Source organism: Pocillopora verrucosa, chromosome 8 (assembly GCF_036669915.1).
Source record: "Pocillopora verrucosa isolate sample1 chromosome 8, ASM3666991v2, whole genome shotgun sequence".
NCBI lineage: Eukaryota > Metazoa > Cnidaria > Anthozoa > Scleractinia > Pocilloporidae > Pocillopora > Pocillopora verrucosa.
In genome coordinates this window covers 23,486,923-23,504,167 of record NC_089319.1, presented here as the reverse complement: position 1 = coordinate 23,504,167, position 17,245 = coordinate 23,486,923, and the positions used below count along the sequence as shown (strand labels likewise).

Here is a 17,245-nt window from a genome sequence, read left to right as displayed (position 1 = left end):
GGCTAACAATTGAACGTTCCCAGAAATGGGTTATTTCACAGAACTGTGAAATTGTAAAGAGATTTTCGTGCGTGTAACTATGCAAATGCATGAATACAGCGATATAATAGTTGAGAGAACAGATTTTAGCTTTGTAGACTGAGCCTCTTAAGTACGTGAACATAGGTAGTTGCAACCGGAAGTGATATTTAGAAAACACCTGTAGGGAAATTTCCCAGAAAACCACCGGATGCTTGTTTGTGATATCAAAGATTGCTTCCATAAGCACTTTTTCACTTGCAAGAAATTTCAGAAAATATACATAAGAGAAAGCGTTGCAACGGTGATCCTTATTGGAAAAATGAGTGAACAGAATTTAAACACTATCTTAAATCGTTTTACTGCTAATATTGTTCAGCTTCGTCAACAAAGGAAAATAGAAGCCCTAAACTGTTGGGAGCCTATCGTGAAAGAAATCTTAGAATATGTGAAAACGAAAGATGACCGATTCAGTGCTCTTCAAATCTTACCTACAGGAAGCTATTATGAAAGGGCCAAAGTAAAAGAGCCCGATGAATTCGACCTGATGTTAATCATGGATAATTTAGAACTGGATGACGCACCATTTGAAGAAGACGATGGCTTCAGCGAGCCACCAATCGGTAAGATTAGGCCTGTTTAGACACTGACTTTTCATGAAGAAGACCTTATTTGAATTTGGACCGATTCAAACTCCAAGAAGTGTGCCAGTAATACAGTTCAAGGAAATCTTCGTAAATGTTATGATTCAGGATTTGGTTTGGGAAATGTAGGGTTCGGTGTCTGATTCATGCTAGAGCCGCTTCAAAACCGTTTGAAATGTGTCCAAATTCCCCGACCAAGCACAACGGTAAGAACACTCTTGCCGTTCCAAGTTCAATTAGCCGCTCTAAATGATTCAGAAGCCGAACTTTTAGTTTACCTAACTGAATAGTTGGAGGCTGAAACCGCATCTTAGCCATTCAAAATTGCAGAGCTTGATCAATTCCGCCATAAGTGCGTTTTGTACGGAAAAATGTACAATGTAGAGATACGTGATTTAAAATGGGGGGAAGAACCATGATGACTCTGTGTTAGGACATCGACATTATCACTTACTAAAAATTCTTGAAAGGAGGTGGATTTCAAGGGTTACATCAAGGCTTACAGTTTGTCAATTTGGCTGACGCCTTGCCCTTAATGAAACCTTAGGATTTTCCCAAGACAAGGTATTTTTTATGTCTGATGATCAGCTAATGATATACATTTCAAGTCGAGAAAACCATTTCTGTACCATCAAGGTAATACATATCAAAATAAAAATTAAGTCTACAACCACTATGTCCTCTCAGCCATTAGGTTCTTATCTAAAAGTCCTATTTTTAAAAATGTCACCTAAACTCCACCAGATTAATAAGGGTCAACTTGTTTTATTCCTTACCAGTATTTCTTCTGTTGTAAGTCCTATTGTTCAATAGACCACAACATTGATCAAGTGTTATAAAATACAAGAGTATGATCAAGTTTTCCTCACCTTGCAATACCAACAAGTCAGGGGGTATTTTAGTCAAGTTACTTGTTAGAAAGACTAATTTTGGGTTGTTGCTACTCACTGCTTGGAAAGAAATATATTGGCAAGCAAGAAGTGACCACTGGAAATAGGTCAGGTGAAGGAAAAGCAATAACCAGAAATACCCTTGCCATTCAGGCTGAGTCATGGGCAGAAACTTTTGTTTCCTTCTAATGCAGGATTTACCACTGTAATGATTGACGAGGGCGAAGAATGGCTTTGGAAGAGAGACAGCTGTGTGAACCATAGAGGAATGCTGAATGCCTCACAGGTTAAAGCAGTTTTTAAAAGGCTTGTGGATAAAGCCATCAGGGAAAAAAAGCATTTAAGGTAAAAAAGGGTTAATGAGTATATTATCTGGACAAGCAAGCATGTTCCCTATAAAGGAAAAACATAATAAGAGTAACCTAGTGCAAGGGCCATATGCAATAGTGTGAGTGGGACTGGAAACAGCAAGACAGTCTTAAGTATGGCCCTGGGAGTGGCAAAATGCAAGAAGAAAGGAAAAGAGCAGGCATATGATTAAAATCTCAAAGAACTATTCAGCAATTGTAAGTGCTGGATAGAAAAATAGTGTTGTACAAGGCTTTTTCAATAAGGATGGGCTGACACAGTTTTTACCACGTGGTATGACTGTCATACCATGAGGTTTTGGTATGGAAATAAAATTCACTTACTCACTCCATTCTCATCAATTTATGTATTAAATGAGAATTTAACTCATTTTCCCCTGGCTCCCTTACTAGGTTTGGTTCTGTGCGCAGTCTTGTGATTGTGTTCTGTTCATGTATCTGGGGAGGAGGGGAAAGGGGGGAACATAGGTGTAAATTTCTCCCTAAGTGCATGGAGTGATCAACTTATTCCAAAATGGCATCCATACCCTAAAATTATTAAGGTGGTTTTTCTTTCCTTTGGCTCCATCCTTGATCAAAACACTGATGTAGCCCTCTAAAATGAGAGGAAATGTGTCAAAGAATACTCAGCTGGAAAGAAAAGGACTTAGAAACATAAAAGCAACAATGACAACAGTCCCATGAATTTTTGGATAGAGAATTATTACTGGGTTAGGGATTTAGGTTAATCAGAACAAGGGTTTGTCTTTATCTTGCCTACTTTGTGCAGAGGCAGCCACCTTGTTATACAATCTATCATAACAAAATGTTTTAAAGGATCATAGAGGGAAATAATGGCTAGCTGAAAAAGTAACCTGATACTCTAATAATTCTGTAATTTAGGAATGTTGCTGTTAAGTCTGAAGGCCCAGCAGTGACCTTGAAAATAACTAGCACAAATAGAATAGAATATTCTATTGATTTGACACTTGCCATCAAGGAGAAAACCTGGCCAGAAGAAGCTGAAGAATGGAAAACAAGGCCCAGAGCTGGTAATATCACTATTGACACCTTAACTTACCTAATGGCCATAAAGTTCAGGAATCAGCAAACTTTTCTATACCAATTATTTGTCAACTACTTGCACTTATTGCTGTCTAACATTCAAAATGGTTGAAAAAAAATTATTTCTATCATAGAAATAAACTAACAAAATATAATCTGAACAGTTTTGTTGAAGCACTTAATGAATTTTCATTGGCATGGAAAGACAGTTATTTAAACATGCACTGAAATCACTTAAATGTGAAAGAAACACTAACATCTACAGAGATTATTTTATTAAAATATACAGGGCAGTGCTTCTTAGTTATTGGTTCACAATATTTAACACAAAATATTTTGTGAAATATTGTATTATTCTAGCTGTATGTTATTTTTCAGTAAAGTTTTTAACATTGGCTTTTTTTTTACTTATGAAAAGGTTGGCCCAATAACAATCTTGTGAGAGAAATTTGCAGAGAGGGATGTCATCTGGTAGGTAAGCAACCAAAGGGTCACAACATTGCTTACAAAGAGAAAGGATTCCTGTGGCGTTATTCCTTCTCAGCGGCTGAAAAGAGGCTATTCCTTCAAGGTGGGCAAGGTGAAGCCAACTCTTGCCGAAAGAAAGTTCTCCGAATAGTGAAGGCTCTTCGAGAAGAACTTAACCTGAAGCCATTGAAGTCATATCATCTAAAAACACTCTTACTCTATGAGTGCGAGTCCCACCCTAATGCCTCAGAGTGGAGAGATACCTTGGATGTTCGATTCATGGGCCTCCTTAAGAGGTTGGAAAAGTGTCTACGCTCAAAGAGTTGTGCCCATTATTTTATTGAAGGTTTAAATTTGTTTGAATCATTCAACCACCAAGAATGCCAGGAATTGGCTAATAGAGTGAGGGAAATTATAAGCAAACCAGTGCAAGTGCTAACCAAACTCCTAGGGAAATACCAAATGGCATGAAATGAAACTAAACAAGCTACACTCATTGACTGCTTGTCTAAAACATTTTCATAATGGGTCAATTTAGAATCATTATGTGCGATCACCTTATGTACAACTGCACCACTGATTATTGTTGGTTCAAAACAAAAAAACAATGATAACTTCTTTAAGGATAGATAGTCCTAGACACATCTTGCAGCAAGTTTTTTAACACTGCTACATATTCTATCAACAAAGATTTGAATTAATTTAAGTTGCATAATATTTAATATATTCAACAAGTATTGAAAATAAATGATGCTGCTTGCACTAATCACAGGCAAGAGCTAGTATTTCTTGATTGATCTTGGTACCACAGGTCAGGATAAGGTCTAAGAAAAAATTTCTTAATAGACTCTGGGATATTTAAGGCAATTTTGCTTTGACACATGGAATATTTATGTCTTTCAAAGAAGTCAGGGGAAAGTGAAATCTCAAAGGTAAACTCATTCATTTTATTTTGGCTTTTTGATGGTGACTTTTGAACCCTGTGTTCATTCAGTTGCTTTCAAAAAATTTTAAGAAGGAGCCATGGATATCTAAATAATCAATTACTCAGGCAAATATGTTTAAATATATGGATTAACATGGTATGGCCAAAAATAATACAGTCAAATATATTTCAAAGGTTTGGGAATAACTTGAACTTTTTTTGAACAAACAGTATTTGAAAAGGGATTAGATTGGACATGCATGTGTATTCCCTCAAAGAGGAAAGGGTTAGAGTTAGGGTTTGGAACATTAGATTTGCCAAGGGAACATGAATAGGAAAACATATCTATCTCCTCAAATCCCTGAAGAACATTAAAATTAACCCCATTCCAAATGAAATTTAAAAGCAGCAGGAAATGGCAAACTCCATTGAACTTTTAAGACTGTTATGGAACTGTTTGTAACACCTCAAATTTTCACCATTTAACGTGTAAAACTTCATAAACCTGATTTCTTCAAAGTTGGAATGTCATGTTTACTGTAATTACTGATCAGATCTCTTTCCTCACACTTTTGTGTGATTTCCACCCCATCATAAGAAACATTCAGTAGCATTTATGAGAGTTTCCAGGTGTCAAAATGTACCCAACACTGTAACAAGAGGTAATCAGGCATCAATACATGAAATGTGCTGCAGGTTAGTCCAACAACTTGTTAAGTAACTTAACACCTGATTCACTTTGTTACAAGACCCATGAAGGAAAGGAGGTACCTTTTCAGGTTCAGTCTTCTACTCTCTAAATCCATTCCAAGTTTAAAACAACCACCAATATTTTACATACTTAGATTTAGTACATATACTTTCCCTGACAAAACACCATCTGTTTGCAAAGTCCTTTCCAACCAAAGTAAAATCTGTTGGTATATTCTTTTGGAATGTGAACATGACGATTTTACACACTTAGGGTCAATACACATACTTTCCCTAACAAAACACCATCTGTTTGCGAGGTCCTTTCCAATCAAAGTAAAATCTGTTGGTATATTCTTTTGGAATGTGAACATGACGACTTATTCTTGGTTTGGGAAAAACCTCACTCCTGATCTGCTCCATTTCCACACCTTCTTCTTTACATTTGACAACCCACATCATAAGTTTCTTGAGATCAATAGCTAATTTAGAATGCAGAGTTCTTTCAGGTGTGTTAATGATGTAATTGTCAAGTCCACCAGCTTTGTCAATACATCTCAGAGCAGGCACACTGACCTTTAGTGACAAGTCTTGTTCTAACACTTGACTGTAGAATGTCTTTTCAAAGACATTTGGCTTCCACACTCGTGGAGTTCTTGGTAAAGTGATAATAGGTAAAACATATTTTAGTAAAAAGTTTTACAAATTATACAAATGTTCTCACAAGCCACCACTTCACTTGATATTTATCTACAATTCTAATACATCAAGTACATAAAATAAATTACATTGTTAAATAAATAGGTCAACTGGAACAATATTCAATTATTTTTATTCTATAGTATGCTAAATTTTTCTTGAGGTGAGTAACTAAGTTTAACATTCATATTTTATTCAAGGTTACTGTTTTTAGAACCGTTGCTTGACTCATTCTCATAAAAGTACTCAATCATACCAGGATTATGCCTTGAATTTAAGTTTTGAGTTATTGAGCTTACTTTTTTCCAGACCATGTTGTTCTGTAGCCAAACACATAAGTTTCTCCGTGGTAAAGACCTTTATGTGGTGCTTCGCGAGACTCTTTCAATAGAGCGCGTCCTTTTGCTTTCTGTGCGACCGTCCTACCAAAGAGTAAGAAGCGAAGACCAAGGCGTACCATGATGAAGAAGAATTTGCCAATTTCGGACGAGTGATCAGCCAAACTATAAGGGGTTTACTGCGCAGGTGTGAAGGCGTTTGACTACTATACATGACTGGTACACAACATATCGTCAGCTCATACATAACTCCGCTGAGATTGTATGCCGTAGTAAGCTCGTCGATGGTGTTTTGGCGCCAACCTCCATCAGCACGACTGACAAATCAATTAAAAATAAAGAGAATTTGGGAATTAACAATAAGTCTACATTATTTTACTCATTTTGAAGTGTGTACAAGTACTGGTATGTCACTGGAGAGGCGATCTGACAGGTAACAACCGAATTCCACACACTTTCAAGGGAAAGGAAACTGTGGTATCCACATGCGAAAACAGAATGCCCTTTGTTGTTTTCATTTTGGTTGAATATTTCCATTAGTGAAACGAAAACAAAGTCGCCCACATTCAATCAGTGTACAATTATAGTGTGGGTGTGACATTTTTTTAGTTCATGAAAAAACGTTGAATATATTAGTACCTGACAATGTTTTACTTTAAGTGAAAGCGTAGCTTTAATTTGCATTTCCAACAACAGACATCTGCCAGCTATCGCTCATACGTGCTTCAACGTCTAATCTAAGTCCAGTTACCGATAGTCTTTCGCGGTGTACATCTTATTTTGTTCTTCTTCCTCGAATGTCTCTCCGTAGAGTGCGTAAAAAAGTAGATTATGCAAAGTTTTGTCAAGAAGAAGACAACAGCAGCAACAATAGTGATGGTAAACACATTTTGGATAAATTACTTTGACTAATTGTTTTGGCTCTCGTATCCCTAATGATTCGTTAACTATTTCCCGCGACCGTGATTATCTTTGACTTGAACTCGTACCTCAGACCACAGCTTGGAGTCGCTTTTATGATAGATGACAGTCAGTTTTATTCGCATTACATGTGATCAAAAGATTTGTGATGTCTGGTTCCTCATGGCAGTTCAACATTTCTAGTCTCGACATTTTAAACGTCATTAGAAGGAAGCTTTGTTATGTGCATTTTCTAATTAGAAGGATTTCCAGAAATAAATTTTTATCCATGCTTGGTCAAGCAATTTAATCTAAGTGATTTTACTTTCAACTTTTTTTTATAATGCCACAACAAACATGAGCCCATTTTACATAAAATAGACCACTACATTAATTTGACAGGGAATTGTTGGGATTTGGGGTGACAAAAAATAGCTTTTCATGTTCATGTTTTGTTTTCTGGTTTTCAAAGATGATTTCCAAGATGAAGCAGGACCGCCACAACCACCAAAGAAAACGAAATCAAAAGCCAAGTCAAATATTAAATCAAAACAAGAAGAGACAAAGAGTAAAGAATCAGGAAGTTTAAAAAGGAAAGAAAGGTTTGTGCACATGTGATTGGAAAGCACATTGAAAGTAAGGGGGTTTTGAGGAAGCAATTACAACTTTGAATACCAGTATTGTTTACAAGGATCATATATGTACTTACTGGGGAATCTTCATTGATAAATTGGCTTCCATGATTCTTGTATTTTAGGTAGGAACATGGCCTTTCAATAGCAGAGTGTGTTGTGTTTTGTTTTTTGTTTTTTGACATGGTTGTTGTTAATTTTTAAGGGATAATTATAAGGGAAAGTAATATTTGACACAAGATGTTTTTTCCTTTTGTGTATCTCTCTCCTTCTGAGTCAAGGTAGATTCACATGTGACAAACCTGAATCAAAGCAGACTTCATGGTTAACATGAGTTTCTCAACTGTAACTTGCTTACTGATGACTGGCTCATTTTAAGGGATGTCTGATTGGCCTTTTGATTGGGTTTCAAAATAATAACTGTTTAGCAGGGTTATCAATTGTAACTTGATACAGAATCAAGATCATAGATATCGAAGGGACTCATGGCTAACTTGCTTCATTGTCTGTTGACCTTAGTGGGTGTTTTACCTCCATGTGTGGGTTTACAATTCATAAGTCATTACACTCTGATCAATTTGAAGCTTCTGCATCCCTCCCTGAGGGGATGCTGTTGTCTGTGTCCTCATGGGTGGAGAATTTGAACCTGTGTGTGGGGTGGACCTGGGGGTTATTGTGGGGTTGTTGAAGCTTTTAATTGATTTAAACTTGTTTCTGGTTACAAGCATTCTGCTATTTAAGAGCAATTGTCATTGGGAGTTTTTTTTTTGTCTGCATTTTACTCAGATTGTCAAGAGATGAAAAGCTGTACCAGAAAGAATTAGAGGCTGCACTGAAAGCTTCCATAGAAGACTCTCAGCTATCATCTGGTAGTAGTACTACACATGATAACCAGGAAGAATTTTCAGATGATGAAGTAGAAGTTGCATCATCCAAATCGAAAAAGCCCAGGTTACTTCCTCCTTTGGAGATAGAAGACAACAACAAAGAGAACAATGTGTAAGATAATTTATAGTTTATTTGCTGATATATCATTAGAAGCTCCATATTAAATAACAGTTCAAGTGCATGAACAACCAAAATAGAACTCTATTGTTTGGGTTCAGCCATTATTATATACTCAGTGGCTGTTGCATTTTTCCCTTCTTTGCAGTCATAGTTTGATTGACTTTGATGTCATTCCTTTCAGTGTTGTTGATCTTGAAAATTTTCATTGCTGTCATAATGGCTTGGTGTTCATATTACATTTTAAAGTGAATTTTATGTTAGCAGACATTTAAATGTAATAAATATGTGGATTGCAGCAGTGGCTCGCACACTAATACAGACAAAAAAGTTCCAAACATCGAAATGGAGGAAAGAAGAAATGATGAAATAAAAAAGAAACAAAGCAGAACAACATCAGATGTCAAGAAAGAGGTTTTAAAACAAGAACAAGAGGAAGATGATGGTCTTGGTAAGATTCTTGAAGTTGATATGTTCCCCAACAGATACTCCATGAATTTTGTGTACTCTTTTGTTTTAAGATAGTGATTTTGAACTTAGTGAAGAGTTGAGCAATGAGGAAAGCGTAAGTGAGGGAGATGACAGTGATTTTGATGAGGAAACAGAACTAAAGAAAACAAATAAGGGCAAAGGGCGAGGAAAGTCAGCTGTGAGTTCACCAGCCAAACCAAGTATTAAACCAAGAACAAGTGTGACAGGTTGGTGAAATGATAACAACTTTAATTTAACCATTTGGGTCTTTATTGTCAGTACTGGATACTTGGAGTGTGTAAACCCCCAGATATTAACTGTATTGCAGGGTAAAGTCTGTTGTTTTGGGTGACTGGTGCTTCATGTTGTAACTGGTAGTATGGCCACCAGGATGTTAGTTTGAGGTAACTTAACAGAGGATTGTTAGACATGGTTTGATGCTACTTTGGTTTACAGATTTAATTAATGTAACTGATGAAGTTACAATTCATAGACCCAATGTTTCGACACTCCTGTTAAGTGCCTTCATCAGGGGTGATCTAAACACTGCAACAAGAGGTCCTTTTATGTGATCACCAATTAGCGGCCTTTTTTTCTGAGGAGGTGTAAATAGGCATCAGGAAGCAAACCACCATTGTCACGATTTAAAGGAGTGTCAAGAGGTCATTGAAAGGCTGCTAATTAGTGATCATATAAAAGGACCTATTTTTGCAGCATTTAGATCATCCCTGATGAAGGCACTAGACAGGAGTGTCAAAATGTTGGGTCTATGAGTTGTAACTTCTTCAGTTACATTCATTAAGTCTGTAAACCAGAGTAGCATCAAACCTTGTCTGATTGTCCACCTGGTCGCTGTGTGAACTTTAATATATTTTAGAGGATTGTTAATTGGTAGTTCACTTCCATATATTTATATATATATATATATATATATATACACACTTGTAGATGGAGAGTGGCATTTTAACATCTATGGTGGCTAAGTATCTTTTATTTTAACATTATAATTCTTCAATGGTGCAATGATTCTACACTTTTCAATTTCCCTCTTTGAAGGTGGTTTTAGTATCATAGAAATATGTAATCAAAGCTCAACAGGTAGTGGTAATTTCTTTTAAATGAAAAGTTACCATGGCTACAGCATCTTCACAGGCTCACTCTATGGAATTGTTGATTGAAGTTTGGGGTTACAGAACTCATTTTGTATCTTTTTTACTGCAAAACAATCATGTTCTTTAACCACATGTTTGATCCAAATTTGTGTTCACACATCTCAGTTACACCAATCAAGATGTTAAAGGGCAAAGGCAGTGGTAAAGGAAAGGTTTCATCTGCAAACAGCAGCCACTCAGTGTCAAGTTCTGCATCAAACTCACCATCAAGTATGTCAAGCCATTACTATTGTCTTAGTCTACCTTTTTGAGAGCCAGCCTCACATGGTACTTTGGGGCTTGTACCTAACAGAAAATAGTTATTAAATTATGCTTAAATAATTTTTGATCAAGAAAAGTTTGAGAAAGATAAAAATGCCCAAGTGCCTAAGTAAATGAGTGGGGGTGAGGAGGGAGGAGATCCTGGGATTAAAATTGTTGAGAATTGTTAAAGAATTAATAATCAAACTAATACTTATATACATACCCTGAATGCTGTTTGAGATATAAGTCTCATGTTTCACTTAAATAACTTTACTTTTTGATAGAGGCCCGGGACAAACCACAGGAAACCTGGTGCTACTCAAGTCATTGTAAAAAGACTTAAGGGAGATGTTATATTGTGTGAATTTTAGGGTCAGGGTTTAACCATGAAATTAACAATACAAGTAGTAAATCACACTGAAGGTTTCTGTTAATGATCCTTTGCTTTTTCCCAGGCTAAGTAATATGATGGCTGATGGCATCAAACACAAATGTTAAACCTGAATAAACTCTAAAACTGAATAAGCTGTGCAAAAATTGTTAAAAGGCTGGCTGGCCACTTAGTTCTTAAAAATAAAGCCAAATGAACAATAAAGCCACTTTCTCTCTCTTTTTGTCTCCTGTGTTTTCACAGGTTTCTTCTGAAGATAAAAGGATTTTTTCATTATTCCTTGAAAAGGTAATACAAATTGCCTATAATTGCAATCATGTTATTTTAAAGATATATATATATATATATATATATATATATATATATATATATTATATGTATGTATGTATACAAAGTGATATTAGCCTAAACATGATCATCCTTGGGTATAACTAAAGTTAATTATAAACTTTAAATGATAATAAAGCAGTATAGAAATGAAGGAAAGAAGTTGCCTATAATACTAAGAGAAGTCAAAATAACATGAAGGCTTTGTTGTATTTTTTCATAGTTGTGTCCATCACAAGACATCAACCTTTACAGCAAGTGAAGGTGCACTCCACCTCACTCAACAAAAACAATCCAGGAATGCAAACTGTAAATCTTGGTGGAGTTAAAATCAACAACACTGGCCCTCCAATACGTCTTGGACTTTCAAGAAATGTGCGAGTTAAACCACTTCATTCAAATGTGTCTGTTCAACAGTGAGCCTAACATGGCCTATGTGCTATGTGCACTTGTCACTTCAGAAGAATGCTAACACCTTGAAGCAAAAGGGAACAATGATTGCCAAACTGCAAATTGACCCTCCTGGAATTTTCCACAACATTATGTTGGCAGGTTCCTTATGTATCTCAAGAGGATTTGGAATACCAATGTAAAGAGGATGTAGATGTAAAATGCAAGGTACTTTGAGTAGCTCTTGGCAAATTGATACAGAGAAAGTTAAATTGCAAGGAATAACCCTTTTAACTACAAGGTTTATTTTAATAAAACTTTTTGACAAGATGAAAGGCTTTTAATGTCAAATTTTAGTTCTAAAAAGGAGTTGTAGAAATGCAGCAGAGTCACATATATATGCTAGTTTTCAAGAAAGTTTTAATGTGTTTGTAACTCATAAATTGAATTTTTTATTCGTACAGCAGTGTTTAATACCTGTGCAGTTCTTAGCTTTGAGAAAGTTCTCCAGAGATCAGTTAAATGTCACTAACTCTTAGTTAACAATAAAAGTGTTAACATGTATGATAAGTGAAAACTGTGATAACTTTTTGACTTGTTAAAAAAAGCTAGATGTTGGAATATCCAACGGCCTATCTTTTTACACCTGAAGTATTCACTTCTCAGTCATATTACTAATTAATTTTTGTCAGTAACAAAATGCAATAAACTCAGGCATGAAGTGTCAAATGACAAGACAGGCATCTCATTTCATGCATTAGCAAAAAGCTCAACCAATCATTCTCATCAATTTCATGTTTCCAGGCTGAAATTAACAACGTTACTTACTTTTAAGTCTCCTTGCTTTTGATTGGTAAGTATCAGTGGAGTGGTTGAATGATATTGGCTGGTGCCTTTTAGTACTGTATTTTCAATTCCTCTTTAAGATAACTGATTTGATCTTACCAAATACAAGGTGGTTGAAATAAGGTAGATCAAACTGGACTGTTTGGTGCTGCGCAAACATTGCAAACTAAGGAACATGTGAAGGCAGTTAAGAACCAATTAGATTCCAGCATTTTGTTTATTGACAAAAGTAAATACTTATTTCAATCAGTCCTAGGATGAAGTGCAGTAAAAAGCCCGATGCCCAACTTTGCGAACAAGTCGCTCTGACAAATCATCAGTGATTTCCTGATCTTTTGATATTGTAATTCTCGCCAGGTCACTAGTCACTTTCTCCATGTCCACATCTTGTGGTAATCCATTTGTAGGCATTTCTGCTTGCTGCAATCTTTTAACACCTTCTCTAAAAGTGCAACAAGCACTCTCCAAGTCCTCATCATAAGACAACTTCTGTGCTAACTCAGATTCACGCAGAACACTCACACTGTTTTGCAGTACAATGCCTTTTGCGAGGCAGGATCTTCGATTAAGTTCTTCTCTAAGCATCTTGGTAAGCTCTTCTACATTAATATCTCCATATTTCTCAATCACATGTGGTAGGACTATATCATGTGCAGTGCCAATGAGACGCTCCAAGGAGAGATCTTCTTTAATGGCACACATTATAATCTGTGAGTGGAGAAATATTGTAGATTCTTAACAACAAGGATGACAGAATTAGGATTTAGGATATAACTCTTAATCAGCACCAGTGCCATAAATGTCTTTCCAGAAAAATAAATCTCTAAATAGTTTGAAAAAAATTAGGTGGCTCCAAACATGGAATAGATTTTAAAAGAAACTTGCAAAATAAGAATTTGTTTTTACACAAATTCCCAAATGATATCACACAGCAGTCACCAAACCCAGTTTTCACCTACACTCTTTGTGAGGCTATGTGACGCCTTTCTATCTGAAAGACATTTGAGGATTGGTATGGTAGGCAATTGACTGACTACAAAAAATCAGGACTGTGAGTTTGATTTATTCTCTCATGCAAGCATAAAATTGAAAATTTAGGTCACACTCCATCATCAAGTTATAAAAGTAGGTCCCAAAGATGGCAAATTTTGAGTCAATAGAGACCAATGTTGCATGTAATTTGTCTAAGTAAAATTCAGAAGAGCTGGTATGTGGAAAGAGGGACTAATGAATAGGATGCAGAACATGCACAATAAAATTACTAAGAAAAGTTTTCTTATCAAATGTTGAAAATTACCACTGGTAGCTGCTTGATGTTTTGTGTTTGGATGTAACGACCTCCAGTTTTGAGTGATATTCCTGAAAAAAATTCTGGCAATGGGTTTCTTCCAAAAGGGGATGCAGTTGTGGGTTGCATGATTCCAACTGTGTAAAGGGTGACGGAATTTTCTGCCAACTGTCTGCAAATTTTCATCACATCGTGGCCATGTGAACACTTGTATGTTTCTAGGGAGGTTCTCTCGTTCACTGAAGCTAAAAAAAACCAATAGATTGGTTAATTCATAAGTATTAAACCCTTGCAAATGATATAAACTCTACTAAAAGTAGGAGCCAGTCATAATCTCTGTTTCCTAAGGCATGACATGTTTAAGAATATTGCTACACCCTCCCTTTCAAGACAGGGTGTTAAGCCACCGTAGGATCCACACCCAGCAATCACTTGGGAATGGTTCATTGATATTCACCTATAGTGTATACTCCTGGGTGGAAAGAATAACTGTGATAGTAAAGTTTGGGAAAACTCATATCAGGTTCCATCATGTAAATTCCATTATAGTCAGCACTCAAACCAAGTGGCCCTAGCTGGTGGTTTTGTCAGCTTTTTCATTGTTTTACTCAAGTTGGATAGGATGCTAGTCTACCACAGGTTATCCAGCTTTTCATTGGATTTCCCTGACAATTCACAGGTACAGTACCTATTTATACTCTTGGGTGGAGAGAGGGACTGGGAGAGTAAAGTGTCTTGCACAAGAACACAACACAATGACTCAAAGCCAGGTCTCCAAACTCTACTTCTCAACTTAGAGTCCAGCATATTAACTGTTCAGTTCACTACATCTAACCATCATACAGTACTTACGCAGTAGTATGCAAACTCTATTGGCATCTTTCCGGCATGATTTTGAATCTTCTTTAGTTGCTAAATCTTGTACCAGTGCAAGACCATCAGCCAACCCATTTTCTGAACATGGTATTCTAGATTCATTAAGGTAATGTATGTGGGACTTCATGACATCTTTTTCTTTAGTAAACCACCAAGTGATAGCATTGGAAACAGGAAAAGTGTGATCCTGATAACAAACTAGGGCAAGTCGGAAGTTGTAATCTCTTACACAAATCATTTCAACCAAGTGAGCCAGTTGAGTTTTAAGTCTTGTATGAAACTTACGATTCTTGGTACGCTCAACAACAACAATCAAATCCAGGTTGTCTTTGTTAACAAAGTCTTTCCACTTCAAATCTAATATAGGGAAAAATAAGTTTAAAAATCAAATTCAAGTATCAAGGGGTTCCAAATACTCCACCCCCTCCCCCCTCTGCATTTATACCCCCTTAGGTAAAGGCTTTTTCATAATACCATTCAGTTATCACTTTGTATCCATCTCTGTTCAGATACTCCTGCCCCAGGTTTTGATCTCTTTCTTTGGTAAATTCTATTTCAAAGAAGGGCCATAGGCAGCAGGGAACAAGACTCCTGTTACATCACATATACATAAAATAGAAGCCTCAATCAGCCTTTTCAGTTGCAGTTGAGATCAAAGCTAGATATTTGTTGCTGATCAGTTCCTGTTATTCACAGGCTAGGTATTCTTTTTTCTTTTTGGCCTATTTAAGGTCACAGTTCTGAGCCATGGGTGGCACCCCTATACCAACAGGAAGATCAGTCAGGTCAATTCATAACCTCACCAAGAAAAATATTTCTTAGAGGGGTCAGATAACTCCACAGTGATAGCTTACAAGATGTCATACTACACATGTAAATACCTGCACCACTTTCTGCCTGAAGTAGTTGTGAAAGTCTGGCTTGGGTATCCTTAGGTGGATGGGTGAGTGGCTGAACAAGACAAATGTAACTTGCATCTCCACCAACCCTCACTGCCTGGATTCCACATTGACAAAGCCAGTCCTCTTTTTGAAGGGCATCATTACGGAGTGAATTTAACAGCCCATCATTCTTTGGGATTTGAAAAGTGAAACAGGCTGAGTTATTAGCTTCCTCCTCTGTTTTAACAAAGTTGATATCAGAATTTTTTATTCGAAGAGCTGCACAAATTCCAATTTTCAATTGTTGGAGGGTGGCTCTTTGGTCAATATTATTACCAGATAACATGAAGCGAACCATAGCCTTTCCCATGGCTGAAAGGAAAGAAAAGAAAATGTTACTATGTCCTAATCATACACATGGTGTTCCCCTTTATTGTAGATATGTCTATTTTTTTGGGCTGATAAACAGTTTTGGGTACCATTCGATCAACTGTATTGATTGTATATAAGGGACATAAATCAATCACAAAAAAAACCAAGACTTAGAAATCAGACCAGCCTGGCCTATCTATATCAACTTGTCACAATCTTTCCAAAGAAGAAACAGTGTTGAAAAAGGATCTAAGAATCCAGGTCAGGTGTTCTTAACAGAGCTCAAATAAAGAGGCCTTGAAATTAAGCTGCTCACACATCACAGAGTGAGTCCATGAGTTTTTTTTTCAACAGACCGAAAGTCACGGTTTGTGTAAATTTATCCATTCACCACAATCTGCACTAGATGGACAAACTTTCTGAAAGATACATGAGCAAATTTTTTTAAGGTTTCTGGTTGAGTCAGGTTTCCCTTCACTGGCATGGCACAATCCCTCACTGACAATAATCCTTATACTAGCATCTGCATTCACCCCATCGACCCTCCCGACTTCGAATTCGCTCACTACGACAACTTGTTGCTCTTTGTTTGCTGTCATTCCTCACGACTGATTACTTCAATTTTAATTTAAATAGCTGGTCACACAATGAAAATTAATAATTAAGATTGATAGCTTAGGGTTGGAGATAGGAATATGAAATTTACCTGGCAATTCACGAGTCACCTGTGCTATGGGTGCGCTGCCCATTCCTAGTGATGAGGGAGATTTACTTATAAAAACTTTAACACGCTCTGCAAGATCAGATCGGTTAATGCAAATGAAAAGTTCTGCAAGGAAATCCAGATCGTTCTCTCCTATAAGACACTTCTTTATCATGTAGGAAAACAAATCCGTAGACTTCTGACAATTTTCCAAAATTCCCTCAGGAATTTCATCTGCCAAAATAAATTTCAAAGACTTCAAGTCTTCTTCTAAGATTTCAGAGGATACACGATGTAGAAAAGTACGGAAAGGGTTCAAAAGACGCTTTCCCGAGACAACTACTCTTGACGCAGTTCCATGGGTAGCCATGGATCGAGCGACGATTACGAGAGACGGAAGTGATGCTCTAGTTTCCAACCTCCATCCTCAATCTTATCCCAGTGTTCGAGAGTTGAAGTGTGCTTTCCAATGTAAGATTATTTCAGCTCAAGAGAAACTATTCCCAAGTGTTACCAATTTAGTATTCTTTAAAGAAGAAACTTTAGTGCCATTAGTATCATAAAAGATTTTCAACACAATAGCACAACCTCACGACATTTGGGAAACCGCACGGAGCCTCACGAGGACTGCAAATGGAAGAGGTGAACTGAGATCTAGTTTCTC

General features: G+C 36.6%; 4 protein-coding genes across 6 annotated transcripts; 2 read left to right on the top strand and 2 right to left on the bottom strand.

The window, feature by feature from the left end:
* Nucleotides 1-250: 250 nt before the first annotated feature.
* Nucleotides 251-4,876, top strand: LOC131792480 (cyclic GMP-AMP synthase-like receptor 1). The gene is made up of 4 exons (XM_059109849.2): nucleotides 251-641; nucleotides 1,747-1,897; nucleotides 2,803-2,951; nucleotides 3,383-4,876. Exons 1-4 carry the CDS (start codon nucleotides 341-343, stop codon nucleotides 3,901-3,903), a joined length of 1,122 nt encoding a protein of 373 aa, XP_058965832.1. The 5' UTR covers nucleotides 251-340; the 3' UTR covers nucleotides 3,904-4,876.
* Nucleotides 4,825-6,243, bottom strand: LOC131792481 (large ribosomal subunit protein bL28-like). The gene is made up of 2 exons (XM_059109850.2): nucleotides 6,046-6,243; nucleotides 4,825-5,702 (listed from the first exon to the last, which is right to left on the bottom strand). The coding sequence occupies exons 1-2, from the start codon at nucleotides 6,204-6,206 to the stop codon at nucleotides 5,342-5,344; spliced, it is 522 nt and encodes a 173-aa protein (XP_058965833.1). The 5' UTR covers nucleotides 6,207-6,243; the 3' UTR covers nucleotides 4,825-5,341.
* A 113-nt stretch (nucleotides 6,244-6,356) lies between these two features.
* LOC131792477 (nuclear ubiquitous casein and cyclin-dependent kinase substrate 1-like) lies at nucleotides 6,357-11,945 on the top strand. 3 transcript variants are annotated; one of them, XM_059109845.2, is made up of 9 exons: nucleotides 6,357-6,517; nucleotides 6,896-6,963; nucleotides 7,457-7,586; nucleotides 8,403-8,615; nucleotides 8,921-9,072; nucleotides 9,143-9,319; nucleotides 10,370-10,474; nucleotides 11,142-11,186; nucleotides 11,449-11,550. In XM_059109845.2, the coding sequence occupies exons 1-8, from the start codon at nucleotides 6,369-6,371 to the stop codon at nucleotides 11,150-11,152; spliced, it is 1,005 nt and encodes a 334-aa protein (XP_058965828.2). In that variant the 5' UTR covers nucleotides 6,357-6,368; the 3' UTR covers nucleotides 11,153-11,186; nucleotides 11,449-11,550. The 3 variants fall into 3 exon arrangements, with proteins under 3 accessions (XP_058965828.2, XP_058965827.2, XP_058965826.2); XM_059109844.2 differs by lacking the exon at nucleotides 11,142-11,186 and having other exon boundaries at nucleotides 8,924-9,072; nucleotides 11,449-11,945; XM_059109843.2 differs by lacking the exon at nucleotides 11,142-11,186 and having other exon boundaries at nucleotides 11,449-11,945.
* On the bottom strand, nucleotides 11,898-17,242 carry LOC131792476 (uncharacterized). Its single transcript, XM_059109841.2, has 5 exons — nucleotides 16,585-17,242; nucleotides 15,507-15,878; nucleotides 14,602-14,982; nucleotides 13,759-13,994; nucleotides 11,898-13,169 (listed from the first exon to the last, which is right to left on the bottom strand). The coding sequence occupies exons 1-5, from the start codon at nucleotides 16,949-16,951 to the stop codon at nucleotides 12,714-12,716; spliced, it is 1,812 nt and encodes a 603-aa protein (XP_058965824.2). The 5' UTR covers nucleotides 16,952-17,242; the 3' UTR covers nucleotides 11,898-12,713.
* Nucleotides 17,243-17,245: the final 3 nt, after the last annotated feature.